Source organism: Mobula hypostoma, chromosome 6, assembly GCF_963921235.1.
Source record: "Mobula hypostoma chromosome 6, sMobHyp1.1, whole genome shotgun sequence".
In the NCBI taxonomy this organism is placed as follows: Eukaryota; Metazoa; Chordata; class Chondrichthyes; order Myliobatiformes; family Myliobatidae; genus Mobula; species Mobula hypostoma.
In genome coordinates this window covers 187,253,612-187,272,045 of record NC_086102.1, presented here as the reverse complement: position 1 = coordinate 187,272,045, position 18,434 = coordinate 187,253,612, and the positions used below count along the sequence as shown (strand labels likewise).

General features: G+C 39.5%; 1 protein-coding gene across 2 annotated transcripts in view; it reads left to right on the top strand.

The window, feature by feature from the left end:
* The window catches only part of ddx18 (DEAD (Asp-Glu-Ala-Asp) box polypeptide 18), a 35,386-nt gene that overhangs the window by 2,563 nt on the left and 14,389 nt on the right, over window positions 1-18,434 (top strand). For both annotated transcript variants that reach the window (XM_063052474.1, XM_063052473.1), the window contains 9 exons: window positions 1,834-2,007; window positions 3,539-3,691; window positions 5,342-5,477; window positions 6,056-6,156; window positions 7,748-7,947; window positions 12,051-12,165; window positions 12,869-13,008; window positions 15,980-16,141; window positions 18,265-18,417. In XM_063052474.1, the coding sequence (XP_062908544.1) occupies window positions 1,834-2,007; window positions 3,539-3,691; window positions 5,342-5,477; window positions 6,056-6,156; window positions 7,748-7,947; window positions 12,051-12,165; window positions 12,869-13,008; window positions 15,980-16,141; window positions 18,265-18,417 (1,334 nt within the window). The remainder of the gene's footprint in view (window positions 1-1,833; window positions 2,008-3,538; window positions 3,692-5,341; window positions 5,478-6,055; window positions 6,157-7,747; window positions 7,948-12,050; window positions 12,166-12,868; window positions 13,009-15,979; window positions 16,142-18,264; window positions 18,418-18,434) is intronic.

The window sequence follows — 18,434 nt, the reverse complement described above, 5'->3', positions numbered from 1 at the left end:
GAGCGTATAGTTTGTGAGGTTTGTTGACAGTTGAAGTGTCCATGCTGCATCAGAAGTGGTAGGACAATAATGGTTCCTGAACTTGGTGGTGTGGGAGAGAGGCTTCTGTACCTCTGTCCTATGGTAGTATCAAGAAGAGAGCATGACTTGGATGACGAGACTCTCAGATGATGGATGCTGCTTTCTTGTGGCAGTGCTTCTGTAGCATAGCTGGTATCACCAGGTGCATTACATAAGAAACTAGGACAATCTAAATAGATCTGCCACCAATCTCATCGTTCCCATAACCCGCACCCGAACAGTTGCTACACCTCAACCATCAGGTTCTTGAATAAAATGGGATAACTACACTCACTTGCCACATCATTGAAATGTTCCTACAGATCCATGATCTCACTTTAAGAACTCTTTACTTCAAGTTCTTGTTATTTATTGCTATATTTATATTTGCATTTGCACAGTGTGTTGTCTCCTGCATTCTGATTGATCTTTCATTGATCCTATTATAGTCACTATTCTATAGATATGCTGAGTACGCCTGTGGGAAAATGAATCTCAGGGTTGTATATGGTGACGTATACATATCTTGATAATAAAATTTGCTTTGAACTTTGAACTTACCCTCTAGTTTGGCTCCTTCCACTTTCTCCAAACCAAAGGTGTGGCCATGAGGCTCACATGGGTCCCAGCCTTATTTTATCTTTTCGTTGACTACATGGAACAGTCCATTATGCAAGTCTACATTGGTAACACCCCCCACCCTAACTCTTCCTCTGCTTCTTGCACCCATGGAGAGCTTGTCAACTTTGTCAACTTTGCCTCTACCTTCCACGCTGCCGTCAAATTTATTTGGTCCCTCTGTGACAGCTCTCTCTCCTTTCTTAATCTCTGTCTCCATCTCTCCGATTATTTGCTGATATCTTTTACAAAGCCACTGCCTCTCAAAATTATCTTAACTCTAAAAATTATCCCAAAACATCAAAGATGACCGTTTTTTCCTAAGAAAAGTGTTTCCCTTCTACGACGATCAATGCTACCCTCCCCTGCTCCACCTCCATTTCTCACACATCTTGCAACCCCCAACTCTTTCCCCCCCACCCCACCCGACATAACAGGAATGGGGGTCCCCCTCTTGCCTACCGTCCCCACGTGTCTCCATATCCAGCTCATCATTGTCTGCAACTTCCGTTATCTCCAGTGGGACCCTACCACCAAGACAGCACCATTCCAGAGCTGCAACTGCTTAAGTGCAGTGGTTGTAGGGAAAGTTGTGATGTACTCTTATTTATTATTACTTTCCAGTTCAAGGGCTTTTCCTGTAAACAGTATTTCTTCACTGCAACAATAAATACTCCTTGAAAAATAGTGTTTGGGGGTAATAATTATCATGATATCATGACAATTTGTAAGAAGACAAGTTTTTAAAAATTTTAGCTTTGAAGCTGATTCTTTTCTTTTAACCAGCACTTGCTCAGATGTAGAGCCATTTGAGTTTAATTGGCCCTTCTGGCTTTCGAGCTTGCCACCCCAACAACTCCTGACAAACCCAATTAACCCTAACCTAATCACAGGACAATTTACAATGACCATTTAACCTACCCAGTAGGTCTTTGGACTGTGTGAGGAAACCAGAGCACCCTGGGAAAATTCACATTCTACGGGGAGGACGTTTTGACGGCTACACTACTGTTTTCTACAAAAACAGCATGGCAGATGGCTGCACTACTGTATCACCCATTAGTTTATCATTTGTAAACAAATTCACCTTTTGCATTGGCTTGAGATCTTGCATATGAACTTCAAGTAGATTTATATTCAGCATGAACTTTACAGTGATCCAGCAAAAGGAAGTGGAAAATGAAATCCCACCAGAATCAGCGAAGACTGAATTAAAAACTGCCAAGGTACCAAAAACTCCGAGCCTTGTGAAAGAAGAAGCTGATCTGAAATCTGTCTCAGAAATCAAAAAGAAGAAAAGAAAGCGTGCAAGTAGCATCCAGGAAGGTGGTATGTTGATTTCAGTTTGAATATCTCAGTACTGTTTGAACTTGTATGACTTGTAAGTTTCACTTGGCATTGATGTCAAATCTGTATTGCTGAAATAAGCAATTTGAAAAAACTTACAATGAGCATGGGGGGGGTGCGGAATGCCATGGGGGGGGGGACGGGTGGGAGAGAAGGAGTGCCAGGGGTGGAGGGGGAGGGGATTCAGACACACCCAACCTTGATGTACCAGACAGTCATTTGGTTCCAAACAATTGGTTTATTGATCATTACAGAATGTCTCTCATGTCTCTCTAGTGCTTCCCACTCCCTCCCCTCTCCCTTTCCCCTTTCCCAACCATGATTCCCCTCTCCTTGCCCCCTTCCCGTTATCAGTCTACATCTGAACTGCACATTATTTGGTCAGGATGTGTTTGATGTCTGATGCTATTTTTCTGTTTCACCATACAAGTGACTTTTGACTATTTTGTACCATTTGTAAAAACGTGTTGAAAGCTGTGTTTTTATCTGGAAGGAGTTACAGCAATTCTTCCTCCAAAATTACACTTCTATGTTTGCATTTATTGACAAATTAGAATTACTTTGATTTGACAAGAAAATGGGAATGGAACTGCATCTTCATGGAAGTAATAAAAGTTCATTGAGATTGGAGGGGGAGAAAAAAGAATGAACAGTATTTATTTTGTCTGCAAGAGAAATGAAAGGAAAACAGAGATCATCTAGGCTAGTAGCAAACAGCTTGTACAGAGCTCTTTTTAATCAGGAAATATTAAGAACTGTAGGAAAATTGGATAGAAATTTATTAAAGCAACTCTAGGTTTTTCCAAGTTGGGTAATTTTTAGTGTCTGTCCGTGGCCACCTCTTGTGCCAAGATGAGGGCACCCTCACAGTGGAGGAGCAACACCTGGGCAGCCTCCAACCTGATGGCGTGCATATCAATTTTTTTTTGTTCTGGTAAAAACACTTTCCCTCCCCTTCCCCTCTTTTCCTGTTCCCCACTCTAGGCCTCTTACCTGTTCTCACCTGCCTATCACCTCTGCCTGGGTCCACTCCTCTTTCCCTCTCCTCTATGGTTCACTCTACTCTCCAATCAGATTCCTTTCTCTCCAACCCTCTTATCATTTCTACCCACCTGGCTTCACCTATCACGTTCTAGCTATCCTCATTCCCCTCCCTCCACCTTTTGGTTCTGGCATCTTCTTTCTTTTCAGTCCTGAAGAATGGTCTGGGGCGCAAAACATTGACTGTTTATTCATCCCAGTAGGTGCTGCCTGACCTTCTGAGCGCCTCCAGCATTTTGTGTGTGTTGCTCTGGATTTCCGACATCTGCACAACTTCTTGTGTTTATGATTTTTAGCGTAGGAAGTACAAGAAGTTGCAATCACATTATGTCCAGTAAGTTATTCTTAGGGCAGTCTTCCTAGATGTTTGATACCCAGCCATTTCCGATCTGGCTAGGGATTAAAGTTTTATGATGCCAGTTGAAAGTAAATTGGTTAACAGTCAGTTTTTTTTTCAATTTCTGCTTTCCAGAAGTCAAAAAGCTAAAAACTGGAGAATTCAATGGAAGGGGTGAACTGGAGATGAACAAAGCTGATAGCTTAGAGGTGGAGCAAGATCAGAAGGATGAGGTAAACGAAGAGAAACCTGAAGATGAAGGACCAACATTGCCTATGGGCTTGACAGGTAAGCATGTTTCTGAGGATTCTGTGTTGCTTCTCAGTACAGCGCTCGGGTGATAATAGTATCATCCAGGAATATCATGGTTGTATACATCTTTATCACAAGTGCTATTTGGTATATGGAAAAGGGAAATGTTTGGGTCTGAGTGTTGAGTAAGTTAGTAAACAAGAAGAATCGTTGATTTGGTCAGGAATGGTAGTGGTGGTGACATTCAGTACTGGTCTTTCTTCATGAGCGAATATTTGGCAAGCCCATCCCAAATTGTAGTTGACCTTTGTGATCTGCTTTGCCCTTTCAGTGAGCATTGAAAAGTCAGCCACCCCATTGGGAATAAGCAGTTGCAATGGACAAGGCAGCAAAATTCCTACCTTAAAACAAATATTGCGAACTGGGTTAGCTTTCAACCAGTAATTTCACAATGCTGATTTTATGAGAGGAAAGTACTGTGATTTCTTAAAATCTGAAATCAAAACAGGAAATGTTAGAGATGTGCAGCAGGTCAGAGTGTCCTTCCATTCTGTGAGGAAAATAAACGTGAAGAAAATGAGCGATTTTAAAATAGAATATTGCTGTGTGGCTCAGCAAAATGGTACCTCTTTAAATATGAGAAGAAAGGAAATTCTTTTGGATACGTTGATACAATTATAGCATTGTTTCGAAAAATATATGGGGAATGCAGACAGGCACAAATCTGTGCAAAATATTAGTTACTTGTTCAGTAATTGGTTTATTATTGTCAAGCTTACTGAAGTACACTGGAGAAACTTCGTTTTGCATACCATAAGGTATAAGAGTGGAATTAGGCCCGTTGAACCATCAAGTTGGCTTTGCAATTTCATCATGGCTGGTCATTCAAAACCCTAAGTACATTGAGTACTATGAAGGGAAAAATGATAACAGAATGCAGAATGTTGTATTACAGTTACCATTACAGAGAAATTGCACTGTAGTTAGGCAAATAAGGTGCTAAGGTATGTTGAGAGATCCAAGAGCTCATCTTTATCATGCAAGAGGTCAGTTCAAGGTTATAGCAGCAGGATAGAAGCTGTCCTTGACACTGGTGGTGCTTGCTTTCCAACATCTGTAGCTTCTGCTCAATGAGTGGACTGGGTCTTTGATTATGTTGGCTGCACTCCCAGGGCAGTGGGAAACCAGACAGTGTCAATGAAGGAGGCAAGACTGGTGCTCTTGATGGACTGAGCTGTGCTCACTGTTCTCTGCAATTTCTTGCGCAGTCTTGGGCAGAGCAGTTCTCATACCACGCTGTGATACATCCAGATTGTGCATTGATACTTGCAGTTAGTCGGGTTTAATTTAAGGATTACTGCAGCTTTTGTAATATGTCACTGCCGAAAACCTGACCCACTAAGTAGTTAGTCCAAGACCTGCATTCAAAATCATTGATGCATGCAAGAAGTTAGATACATTTTAAGGAGAGCCTGTCCATGTTTCTATGCTTTAACTATTTGGAATTTTTGTGATATTCCTTTCATTAAAATTTATTAAGGTGCTTATGTTTTATAAGCTTTTTCAGCAGAATTATTTTATGTTGAATAAAAATCTTTATGTTGGTAAGGATTTTCAATGCTTGCTAATGTAATTAACTGGACTTACTCAGAATATACCTTTAACTAATTTTGTATTTACACTTAGGAGCTTTTGAAGACAGTGCTTTTTCTTCCTTGAGTGACTTGGTTAGTGAGAATACTTTAAAAGGCATCGCTGATATGACCTTTACTCACATGACTCAAATTCAACAGAAAAGCATTCGGCCTTTGCTGGAGGGCAGGTAGGTTTGCCAGTATTTGTGTGCTGCTTTATGAAGCGTATCTTATTTATACCTCTTCGGTTATGCTAATGGGTGTCTCACATGTAAAAGATAACACTGTTCGAATAAAACATCTGTTTCAAATATGCTAATACCATTCCACTGCAGATCCTTCCTTTGCCTCTTTTCTCTCAGTCATTTATCATATATTTACTCTTGGGTTGAAGTTTCTTGCATCTAAACATGTGGGACAACAGAGGCAATCACCACAGTTTCATAGTGTAATTTCAATAGAATAAACAGCCTGCCTCCTATCCTCTAAACTTAAGCTGTGGATGTCCATGGCCATATCCAAGACTAGGGGACTAATAACTTTAACAAATGTAGTTGTTAATTTTGAGCGAGGATTATTGCTTCTTTCAGAATATATTTAAATCATATTCTTTTCTGCACTTGCCATGTTGGTTCTCGATATTTGATTCCAATAAAACGTTTCCTAATTAGAAATGTAAGTTTGTAAGTTATGTTTTTAATGGGTGTAGGAATAGAAGGCATAACGATTAAGGCAGGGCTATAAAATGTTTCCTTTTTTTTTAAAGGGATATTTTGGCTGCTGCTAAGACTGGCAGTGGGAAAACATTGGCATTCCTTATTCCTGCTGTTGAGCTGATCTACAAACTGAAGTTCATGCCAAGAAATGGTAATCAGGCTCAAATTTTAAGTCTTTCAACTGGCTGCTGGCTCAAGCTATTGGGCACATTTATTATAACTTATAAAATGATTTTTATTCAACTCTAATTTGTAATATTTTGGAGAAGGAATAGATGAGCTTCGAGATTAGAGCAAATATGTTATTGTGATTTTACTTATCAGTGATTAAATATTTTCATGAAGAGAATTGATAGATTTGTTTGAAGTAATTATTTAATAAGCTGAATAAGCTTAACTTCAAGCCTTACAAACATATAGTTTGAATAATCCATAAAAATATGGACAATAAACATGTTGCATTAAATATATCTTAATTGTGGGCTGGATTTGTCAGTTAAAAAGTTTGAAGCAGAGGTATGGTCTTCTAGGATGAGGGAGATGTCTTCCTTTTTTTAAAAAAAGGGGCTTCCCTTCCTCCACTATCAACTCTGCTCTTAAATGCATCTCCCCCATTTCACGTACATCTGCTCCTCTCACTCCATCCTCCCGCCACCCCACTAGGAATAGGGTTCCCCTGGTCCTCACCTACCACCCCACCAGCCTCCGGGTCCAACATATTATTCTCCGTAACTTCTGCCACCTCCAACGAGATCCCACCACTAAGCACATCTTTCCCTCCCCCCCCCCCGCATTCCGCAGGGATCGCTCCCTACGCAACTCCCTTGTCCATTCGTCCCCCCCATCCCTCCCCACTGATCTCCTCCTGGCACTTATCCGTGTAAGCAGAACAAGTGCTACACATGCCCTTACACTTCCTCCCTTACCACCATTCAGGGCCCCAAACAGTCCTTCCAGGTGAGGCAACACTTCACCTGTGAGTCGGCTGGGGTGATATACTGCGTCCGGTGCTCCCGATGTGGTCTTTTATATATTGGCGAGACCCGACGCAGACTGGGAGACCGCTTTGCTGAACATCTACGCTCTGTCCACCAGAGAAAGCAGGATCTCCCAGTGGCCACACATTTTAATTCCACATTCCATTCCCATTCTGGCATGTCTATCCACGGCCTCCTCTACTGTAAAGATGAAGCCACACTCAGGTTGGAGGAACAACACCTTATATTCCGTCTGGGTAGCCTCCAACCTGATGGCATGAACATTAACTTCTCTAACTTCTGCTAATGCCCCACCTCCCCCTCGTACCCCATCTGTTACTTATTTTTATACACACATTCTTTCTCTCACTCTCCTTTTTCTCCCTCTGTCCCTCTGAATATACCCCTTGCCCATCCTCTGGGTCCCCCCCGCCCCCCTCCTTGTCTTTCTTCCCGGACCTCCTGTCCCATGATCCTCTCGTATCCCTTTTGCCTATCACCTGTCCAGCTCTTGGCTCCATCCCTCTCCCTCCTGTCTTCTCCTATCATTTTGGATCTCCCCCTCCCCCTCCAACTTTCAAATCCCTTACTCACTCTTCCTTCAGTTAGTCCTGACGAAGGGTCTCGGCCTGAAACGTCGACTGCACCTCTTCCTAGAGATGCTGCCTGGCCTGCTGCGTTCACCAGAAACTTTTATGTGTGTTGTATGGTCTCCATTTCCCGGTCTGATGGTTGGTCTAAAATTGAAAATGAACTTTTCCTCAGGGACGGGTGTCCTCATTCTTTCACCAACCCGGGAGTTAGCCATGCAGACATACGGTGTTCTGAAAGAACTAATGGCACACCATGTTCATACTTACGGATTACTCATGGGAGGCAGTAACAGAACTGCAGAAGCACAAAAACTGGCAAATGGAATCAACATCATAATAGCAACCCCAGGAAGACTTTTGGATCATATGCAGGTACCTATCGTACATTTTACTTTAACCATTAGTGTATTAAATAAAAATAGATTTTCATTCAGGTCTTGTTCCTCACATCAGGACATCACAGGGTACTTCATAGTCCTGTTGGGCACACATTTTAATTTTGATTCCTATTCCGACTTGTTGGTCCAGGGTGGAGGAGCAACACCTTGTATTCCGATGGATAGCCTCCAGTCTGGTGGAATGAATATCAGTTTCTCCTTCTAGGTTAAAAAAAAATCCCTCTCTCTCCCTCTTCTGCTGTTCCCTACTCTGCCCTCATACCTCTTCTCACCTCACTCTCACATTCCCCTGGGTCCCCTCCTCCCCTTTCTCCTATGGGCCACTCTCCTCTCCTCTCTGATTTCTTCTTCTCCAGCCCTTTACTTTTCCCACCCAAGTGACTTCTTCTATCACCTGGCTAGCCTCCTTCCCCCCCTCCCAACCTTTCAATTCTGGCATCTTTCCCCTTCCCTCTTGGTACTGAAGAAGGGTTTTGGCCCAAAACTTTAACTGTTTATTCATTTCCATGGATGCTGCTTGACCCTCTGAGTTCCTCCAGCATTTTGTGTGTGTTGCTCTGGATTTCTTGTACTTGTGTTATATTTCATAGTCGATTTCTAGATGACCCTTGAAATGAGTCGTTACAGAATAAGAAATCTGTTTGAGGACCTTGGTTGAGGAATGCTGTTCAGGCCTTTGCCTGACAGTTTGAATCGAGTTAGGAAATCTGAAACTGAGTTCTTCAGTCCTTTGTCTTGTACAGGAGAGAGATTTTGGTATTGCACTGTTGATTTTATTATAAATTATTTGCTTAAGAGCATGTTCTCGTATTGCCACTATCATGGAGGAGATACAGGAGCCTGAAGGCACGCACTCAGTGATTCAGAAACAGTTTCTTCCCCTCTGCAATCAGATTACTGAGTGGACATTGAACCATGAACACTACCTCACTAGTTATTTTCCTCTTTTTGCGCTAATTATTTAATTTAACCTTTTTATAATTTACAGTTTTTATAATTATGTATTGCCATGTACTGCAGCTGCATAACAACAAATTTCACCACATATGCCAGTGATGTTAAACCTGATTCTGAAATGTAGTTGAATCCACAAGTGAGGATGTTATTGCTAAAGATGATAACATGCTGTTGAAGACAGTTCCGAAGTGTTTTATGACATATATGAACCCCTGGTGAGGTAATTAAAAGTGAAGGTGCTTCAGATAATCAAATTGCAAAATATTCATTGCAAAGAAAACAGATTTATGGTTGTTGATTTTTTTTTTCAATAATTCACATGTTAATTTCTGAACAGATGTTGTCGTGGCTGAAGAATGTTTCTTAGCACATTCAGCCTTTGTTTTACATTTTTAGTATCTAGCATTTTGTCTTGTATGGTTCCAAAAGTGGCAATCATATTTCAGAGTCAAGGGTTCCATCTATTCTAAAGGAAAGATGACACAACCATGGCTAACAAAAGAAGTTAAAGTCAACATGAAAGCCAAAGAGAGGGCATGTAACAGAGCAAAGATTAGCGGGAGGTTAGAGGACTGGGAAGCTTTTAAAAAATAACAGAAGGCAACTAAAAAAGTCATTAAGAAGGTCAAGATGGAATACAAAGTAAACTAGACAATAAAATTAAAAAGGATACCAAAAGATTCTTCAGATAAATAAAGTGTAAAAGAAAGATAATAAATGGGGGACAACGAAATAGTGGACAAACTGAATAAGTATTTTGCATCAGTCTTCACTGTGGATGTCGCTAACAATATGGTGGAAGTTCTAGGTGTCGGGGGTATGAAGTGTGTGAAGTTACCATAACCAGAGAAGGTTCTTGGGAAACTGGAAGGTCTAAAGGTTGATAAGTCACCTGGACTAAAGTGTACGCTCTTGAGTTCTGAAAGAAGTGGCTGAAGAGACCATGGGGGCATTAGTAATGATCCTTCAAGAGACTTTTCAGGAATCACTAGATTTTGGAATGGTTCTGGAAGACTAGAAAATTGCAAATGTCACTCCACTCTTCAATAAGGGAGAGAGGCAGAAGAAAGGAAACTGTAGGCCAGTTATTGTGACCTCAGTGGTCGGGAAGATGTTGAAGTCGATTATTAAGGATGAGGTCTCAGGGTACTTGGAAGCATGTGATAAAATAGGCTGTATTCAGCATGGTTTCCTCGAGGGAAAATCTTGCCTGACAGAGCCATTGGAATCCTTTGAAAAAGTAACAAGCAGGATTGACTAAGGAGAATTGGTTGTACTTGGATTTTGAGAAGGCCTTTGACAAGGTGCACACATTTGCAGGAAAGATTCTAGCATGGATAAAGCAATGGCTGATCAGCAGGAGGCAAAGAGTTGGAATAAAGGGAACCTTCTCTGGTTGGCTGTCGGTGGCTAGTGGTGTTCCACAGGGCTATGTGTTGGGACTGATTCTTTTTATGTAATATGTGAAGAATTTGGATGATGGAATTCATGGCTTTGTTACAAAGCTTGCAGACAATATGAGGATAGGTGGTGTAGAGGCAGCTAGGTTTGAAGAAGTAGAGGCCACAGAAGCACTTGGACAGATTAGGAGAATGGGCAGATAGAATACAGTGTATGGTCATGCACGTTGGTAGAAGAAATGCAAGGTTGACTATTTTCTAAATAGAGAAAAAATACAAAAACTGAAGCGCTTATGTAGGATTCCCTAATTTGCAGATTAAGTCTGGTGAGGAAGGCAAATGCAATGTTAGTATTAATTTCAAGAGGACTAGAATATCAAAACAAGGCTGTAATGTTGAAACTTAGAAAGCATTGGTGAGGCCTCACTTGGAGTATTGTGAGCAGGTTTGGGCCCCTTATCTTACTTAGAAAGGAAGAAATTGGAAAAGGTTCAAAGAAGGATAAAGAAAATGGTTCCAGGATTGAATGGCTTATGAAGAACATCTGATGGCTCTGGGCTATATTCACTAGAATTCAAAAAATGGGAGGGTTTGTCTCATTGAAACCTGTCGAATGGTGAAAGCCCTTGATAGAGTGGATGTGGAGAGGATGCATTTCCTCTGGTGGGAGAGTCTAAGACCATAGCCTCAGAATAGAGGGGCTGTCATTTAGAATGGAGATAAGGTGGAATTTCTTTAGCCAGAGAGTGGTGAATCTGTGGAAATCTTTGCCACAGGCAGCGGTGGAGACCAAGTCTTTATATATTTTTAAGGCAGAGTTTGATAGTTTCAGGGTACGAAGGAGATTGGGGTCGAGAGGAAAATTGGATCAGCCATGGTGAAATGGCAGAGCAGACTCACTGGGCCAGATGGCCTAATTCTTCTCGAAATCTTACGGTCTTCAGGATGTCATTCATTAGAGACATTACAGCTATAATCAATCTGGCCTTGTGCAATGTAAGTAGATTATACTTACAGATGTTGTTTTAAAGAAGTGTACGGAAGTTATTCCCAATGGTGGTCATCAGCATATAATTGCTTGAAAGCTTACGGTGCACAAACTTGAACTTAAATTAGCTCTTTGAAGGATAGGGCCTGTGTATAACTTTGGGTGTAGAGCATTTGGGGCTTTCTAAAAGGCACCACAAAAATCGAATAAATACAGGAAATACTAAGCTTTTTAACTAGTCAGATGGTATCTGTGGGGAGGGAAACATAATTACTATTTCAGGTCAATGATCTTTTATCTCCTAGATATTTGTAGTCTATCAATTTCGGTTGTACAATGATGTTAAAGCAATTTGACATGTGTATGAAAAAGAAATCTTGCTTTGATTTGTGTTATTATCATGGGTATTAGCAATTGTTACAGTTTTGATCTTTTTTTAAACATCTGTTTAAATGCATCTGAATAATCATCATTTGTACGCAGTGTTGGTGGTTAGATCTTCCCAGAAATTCTTTTCAGATAAAGAAATGGTAAAGCGCTGGCTTATATTTTTCAAAATTGGCTGAGGAAGGTGATATTTTCAAACTCACTTCCATCATTGTGTGTGTTTCTGTGTCCAGTTTTGTATGTGCTAATTGGTGAAACGAAGTATTTCGTTTTAAAGCGATTTTGTTAAATATTTTGATGTCTTGAGATTGTGAAAGTATTATTTTCCTAATAATTTCTTGACAGAACACGCCAGGATTTATGTATAAGAACCTGCAATGCCTGATAATAGATGAAGCAGATCGTATCCTAGAAGTGGGATTTGAAGAGGAACTGAAACAGATAATCAGACTTTTGCCAAGTGCGTTAATCCAATGCATTTACTGTTACTGTAGAGGAATTATGTGTACAACATAATTTAATATCTTTAATTTTCACCTTGATAAATTTTAATCTCACTGGAGTACATTTCTAAATATTTTCTATTTCAAATTAATGTTCACCATTCACCTCAGTGATTGTTAAGTTTTTGTTTATTATACTTTTACGATATTAAACAAACTGTTTTAGTCTGGAAGCTGAAATCATTTGCAGTCCTGATTTATCAGGCTTGATCCATTTCAAAACCCTTGATCTGCTTTAAGGATAAGCACTGTGCTGAATTTCTGAAACTTATACGAGCATATTCAGTAGAGTTGATATTTTAACATTGGAACAACTCCTCATTTTTTAAAAAAGACTTCCAGCTTCTGTGCTTTTTGGCTTTGTAGCATAAAAACATACAAAATTAAATCATAGATTAGAATCTACAAGATTTCAGTGCAGCAAACTTACTACAGGAAATAAAAGGATTTGAAGTGTCAATGGATACAAATAGGATGCAAGCTTTTTCAAACCCATCAAACTATCGGATTTCAATTTGTCCAACCTGAATTTAGAACATAGATTCTAAATTCAGGCTATGGGAACAGTTGCTTGTATTTCCAGCATCTGCAGATTTTCTCTTGCTGAAAATTCAGGATGTCTTAAAGAAAAGTAATTTTAAGTATCTATAATGTTTTCAGAACGGCGACAGACAATGCTTTTCTCTGCTACACAAACTCGAAAGGTAGAAGATTTGGCCAGAATCTCTTTGAAGAAAGAGCCCTTGTACGTTGGTGTTGATGATGACAAAGAAACTGCAACTGTAGATGGGCTTGAACAAGTAAGTTGAATGCTTTTATCTTTTTTGTTTTTGCTTGTTTTTGTACATCTGGATTATTTCATAAAACAAAGACAAGCATGGCAGAATTTGTCAGAAATTACTTGTATTTAACATTGTCCAGCATTTGGCGGTGCTGGCTCGAAGGGCCGAATGGCCTACTCCTGCACCTATAGTCTATTGTCTGTTTAAAATACCATTTGCATTTTATGTCTGTTGCTCTGGATTTCAGCATCTACAGGATCTCGTGTGTTTATTCATTTTCGTACATGCGGCCTGACCTGCTGAGCCACTCCAGCATTTTGTGTGTGTTGCGCTGGATTTCCAATATCTGCAGAATTTCTTGATTATGACTTGATCCCGTAGTTCATTTGCAATTAACTCGGCACAGTTTTTGAGCATGTTTTATGAACATTTATGTGTGAACAGGAGAAAATTCTCAGGATAATGGTGAACAATACCTTGTAATCCCAGTGTTGTGCTTTTCTGTGGAAAAAATACATTTGATGTAGGGGTTATTCACACAACCCATATGAGCCCAAAGTTAATTATCATGTTTTGATCCTTAATTTTTGCCCATTTCTTGGTCCCCTACACCAGTGGTTCCCAACCTTTTTTATGACATGGACCAAAGCCATTAACTGAGGTTGAGAACCCCTGTCCTACACCAGCTTTGTATTCATACTCCAGGTTACATTTTCTACAAAATTGTTTGTTTGCTACTTCCCTTCTAAAATATCTTCTGGATGAGTGCTTTACAGGATATGCTTCACTTACTATTTGGCATTTTATCCAATTTGAATTGGCTTTCAATGCTTTTTATTTTTGAACTTATTGATCCAAAACGCGCTTTCAGCCATGATTTGGGATTTCAGATCATTATTGGATGGCGGAGCAGACTCAACGGGCCTACTTCAGCTCCTATTTCTTATGTTTTTATGTAAGATTAACTGTGTTTCTGCTTCCACAGAAACTGCCTGACTTGGGTATTTTATATGATTTGCAATATCATTAGCACATTTCTTTCATTGTGTATCTTTTGTGGATGTTTATTTCGAACAACTTATTTGGGTTTACACCTGCTGGTGTGACTCAGCTGCTTCCCACCTGATTCCAGGAGTTCACTTTAGAAATGATAACATAACTCACTGAGACTGTTAAAATCTATTACTTTGTATGATGATGCATCTGACATGTGGCTTTCCTTCGGGAAGATCCAACATGGCATTGAGAGGACAGTAGAAAGACTGGAGGAACAGAGTGGCCTTGTGTCCAAAGATTTTCATGTATGGTGGAGTGCTGGGTGATTTTTTTTTTTAACTATTTGAAGCCTAAAATGTAAGAGCAGGATATTCTGAAATATCGTACTTCCCTTGTTTGGCACGGTTTGACTAGAATGGAATAAAATTAATTGACATTTATTGACAAAGCAGATCAGTCCAATACTTTAGCTTCGAAATATGAGTAAATTGTCTTTTTTTTAAGAAAAACAGATGTCAAAAATTCAAGCTCAAAATCTAAAACATTAGAGTACATTTTATTTTGCACGTATTGTGCTTAATCAAATTTGACATTTAATTCCTTTTTTTAAAGGCATTATACTTTGGAAGAAATGTGGGTGGGGCACTCATCACCTGATTGTTGGATTTTTGTGTCATCCTGCTAGAAGTACAGGACTGTGCAAAAGTCTTAGGCACATCTATATAGCTAGGGTGCCTAAGAGTTTTGCATAGTACTGTATTTGTCAAAATGGAGCAAAGAGAGAGTTTGTAAACCTGGCAGAAGCAGATGTATTGTGAATGGCGAGGGTTGAGTGTCAGGGTGGGTGTGGGACAGGTGGCAGAGAAGGAGTGCCAGAGTGGTGGGGGGTGTGTTCAGACACACCCAGCCTTGAGACACCAGGCAAGGTAACTTGATTCCAAACAGTTGGTTTATTGATCATTACAGAATGTCTCTCTGGTGCTTCCGGATCCCTCCCTCTGCATTCCCCTCTTCCCACCCATGATTCCCCTCTCTTTGCCCCTTCATACTCTCAGTCCACAATAGAGGCCCGTATCAGAATCAGGTTTATCATCACTTGCATCTGTCATGAAATCTGTTTAATTTTTTTGTGGCAGCAGTACAGAGCATTGCATAAGATTACTACAGACTGTGCAGAAGTCATGGGCACCTGTGCTATATGTATATGTGCCTCAGACTTTAGCACAGTACTGTATTTATCTTACATTGCCTCTTCCCTTTGTACTTTTGTTTATATCTTGTGCTTCTTCCCTTGATCAGAATTGAAGGAGCAACTAAGTTGGAGTAGCAGCAGCCATCAGTATATATGTGATAATGGACAAGGCTAATGTATGCAAAAATAAAACTAAAGCTCTATTGTGCATTTTTTTGTGTCAATACATTTTCCCTCACTGATTAATTTGTTTATATCATGTTTTTCATTTTCAAGAGATTTGCCCGTGTTAAAAGTTGTATTCAAGTTACTTCCTCTTCTATTTTCTAATTCTAATTCTCTATCAAATATTGTAATGTGAAACCATTTCTTCCTCCAAAGGTTCATGAAGTTCTCAAAAAAGAAAGTTATTTATTGTTTATGTACATTCAGAATCCTACGGTTGGTTCATATTAGACTTTTAGTAAAATATAAGGGAAAGCAAAAATACAAAATTTCACTGTAAGAGAAACACTCACAAAATGCTAGAGGAACTCAGCAGGCCAGGCAGCATCTATGGAAAAAAGTACAATCAACGTTTCAGGCTAAAACGTTAACTAAACTTTTTTTCCATAGATGCTTCCTGACCTGGTGAGTTCCTCCAGTATTTTGTGCATGTTGCTTGGATTTCCAGCATCTGCAGATTTTCTCTTGTTTGTGACCTGTAAAAGAATGCACATTCAGACCATAAGTAAGAAGTAAGATGAGTAAGATTTGAAGTAAGGTGATAATTCCTACGGATTGATTTATCTTCATCTTTAGGGTTATGTGGTTTGCCCATCTGAGAAAAGATTCCTTTTGCTCTTCACTTTTCTGAAGAAGAATCGTAAGAAGAAGCTCATGGTTTTCTTCTCATCATGCATGTCTGTGAAGTATCACTATGAGCTACTGAATTACATTGACCTACCTGTAATGGCAATCCATGTAAGTATTAAGTATAGTTGCTGACTTTCTTTCCTTTGACAATCCATTAATCTGACAGTAGTTTACATGTGATCCTTGAGGATTAGGCAGGTTTCAGACAGAAATTTCAACAAGTGTATTCTTGGCACACCATGTGCACCTTATTGTATATACTGGAAATTAGCAGGTCAGGCAGTATCTATGTTCCCTTTTCTAAAAAATCGTTTAACATTTCTAAAATGCCAGTCGCATCTTTAGGGCACACTAAAGTGTTAAGTGGCCCAGGTGTTATCTGGAAGTTTCAAATTTCTGCACTTTAAAGATACTAGGTAATTTTTTTTGTACATCGAAGACAGAGATTAGCATGCTAATTCACCAGTAACATTCAGTAATACTTTCCGCACATAACAAGATAGTGAAGTGTAAAATGGGCATCGTATAAATCAGCCAGAACTAATCATAGAACAACACAGCACAGGAACAGGCCTTCTCATGATGTTGTGCCAGAATAAGTAAATTAGTAATCAAATGCCCATGTAAACTAATGCCTTCTTCTTACACAATATCCATGTACTTCCATTTCTTGCACATTCACGTGCATATCTGGGAGCCTCTATTGTATTTGCCTTCACATTCCTCCACTGGCAATACATTCCCGGGCACCTATAACTCTGTGAAAAAACCTTGTCCTACACATTTCCTTTGAACCCAGTCCCCCTTACCTTAAATGCACAACCGCTAGTATTAGATATTTCAACCCTAGAATAACGATATAGCCTGTCTATACCTCTCATAATCTCAAACCTCTCAGATTTCCCCTCAGCCTCCTCTGCTCCAGAGTAAACAACCCAAGTATGACCAACCTCACCTTGCAGCACATGCTCTAATCCAGGCAGCATCTTGGTAAACTTCCTATGCACCCTCTCCAAAGCTTCCACACCCTTCCTATAATGTGGCAATCAGAATTGAATGAACTACTCCAGATGCAGCCTAACCAGAGTTTTATAAAACTGCACTGTAATTACCCAACTCTTCAACTCAATTCCTTGACTACTACCTTATACCTTCTTTTACCAGCTTATCAACCTGCATAGCTACTTTCAGGAAGATATAGATTTGGATGCCTAGAAACCTCTGCACATCAACATTGTCAAGGGTCTTGCCGCTAACAGTATATTGTCCCTGACAATGATTGGGTTTGTAGATGATACAAAGATTGGTGATGCTGTGGATTGCATTGAAGACTGTCAGAAGATAATGCAGAATATGAATCAGTTGCAAATTGCAGACAAATCGCAAAAGGAGCTTATCTGCCTGAATTTGAAGTGTTGCACTTCAGGAGATCAAATGAACACTTCAAATTCAGGCAGATAAGCTCCATCTGCGATTTCTCTACCAATTTGCAACTGATTCATATTCTGCCTTATCTTTTGGCAGTCTTCAGTGCAATCCACAACATCTACAATCTTTGTATCATCTACAAGCCCAACCATTTACAATTTCATCCAGGTCAATTGAAGGGGAAAAAGAAATCACAGGCTTGGACTGCCAGTACAATCATAGGTGAATCTCTTAAAAACATCTGTAATTTTAACATTTGCAAGTACATTCATAAATATATAAAGTCTAAGCAAGGTAATATTTTAAAAATGCTTTAAAATTTTAATGGCTAGTTAAATTCTTTAGATTTTTTTGAAAGTTTTGAAAAGATATTTTGTAATCTTCCAGTTTTGTATTTTATTATTCTTATTGATGCTTGACTTGTGAGTTCCTCCAGTATTTTGTGTGTATTGCTCAAGATTTCCAGCATCTGCAGAATCTCTTGTTTACAATTGCTAGACAATTAGTCAAATCATTCCCTATTAAGTGTAGAATCTCAGCAGATTGCTGATTTTTTGGAACATGTGCACATGAACTCCCAAGTTGCCATCAGTTTTGACTGTGTTAACAATTTGCATCTGTCATTTTTTTGCAAAATTACCCCCTGCTTTATAACACTCTAGGCACAGCACCGAAATGTCTATTCATTTTATGGGTTCAAATACCATGCAACACTGGTTAACAAGTCCTTTGAAATTCAGATTTCAATAAAATTGTAACTAAATGTAAATCATTTTTTCTTTTTTTTCTTGCAATACTTTTAGGGCAAGCAAAAGCAGACAAAACGTACATCCACCTTCTTCCAGTTCTGTAATGCAAACGATGGAATATTGCTCTGTACAGATGTCGCTGCCAGAGGCTTAGATATTCCTGAAGTTGACTGGATTGTACAGTATGACCCTCCTGATGATCCAAAGGTATAATATTCTACATT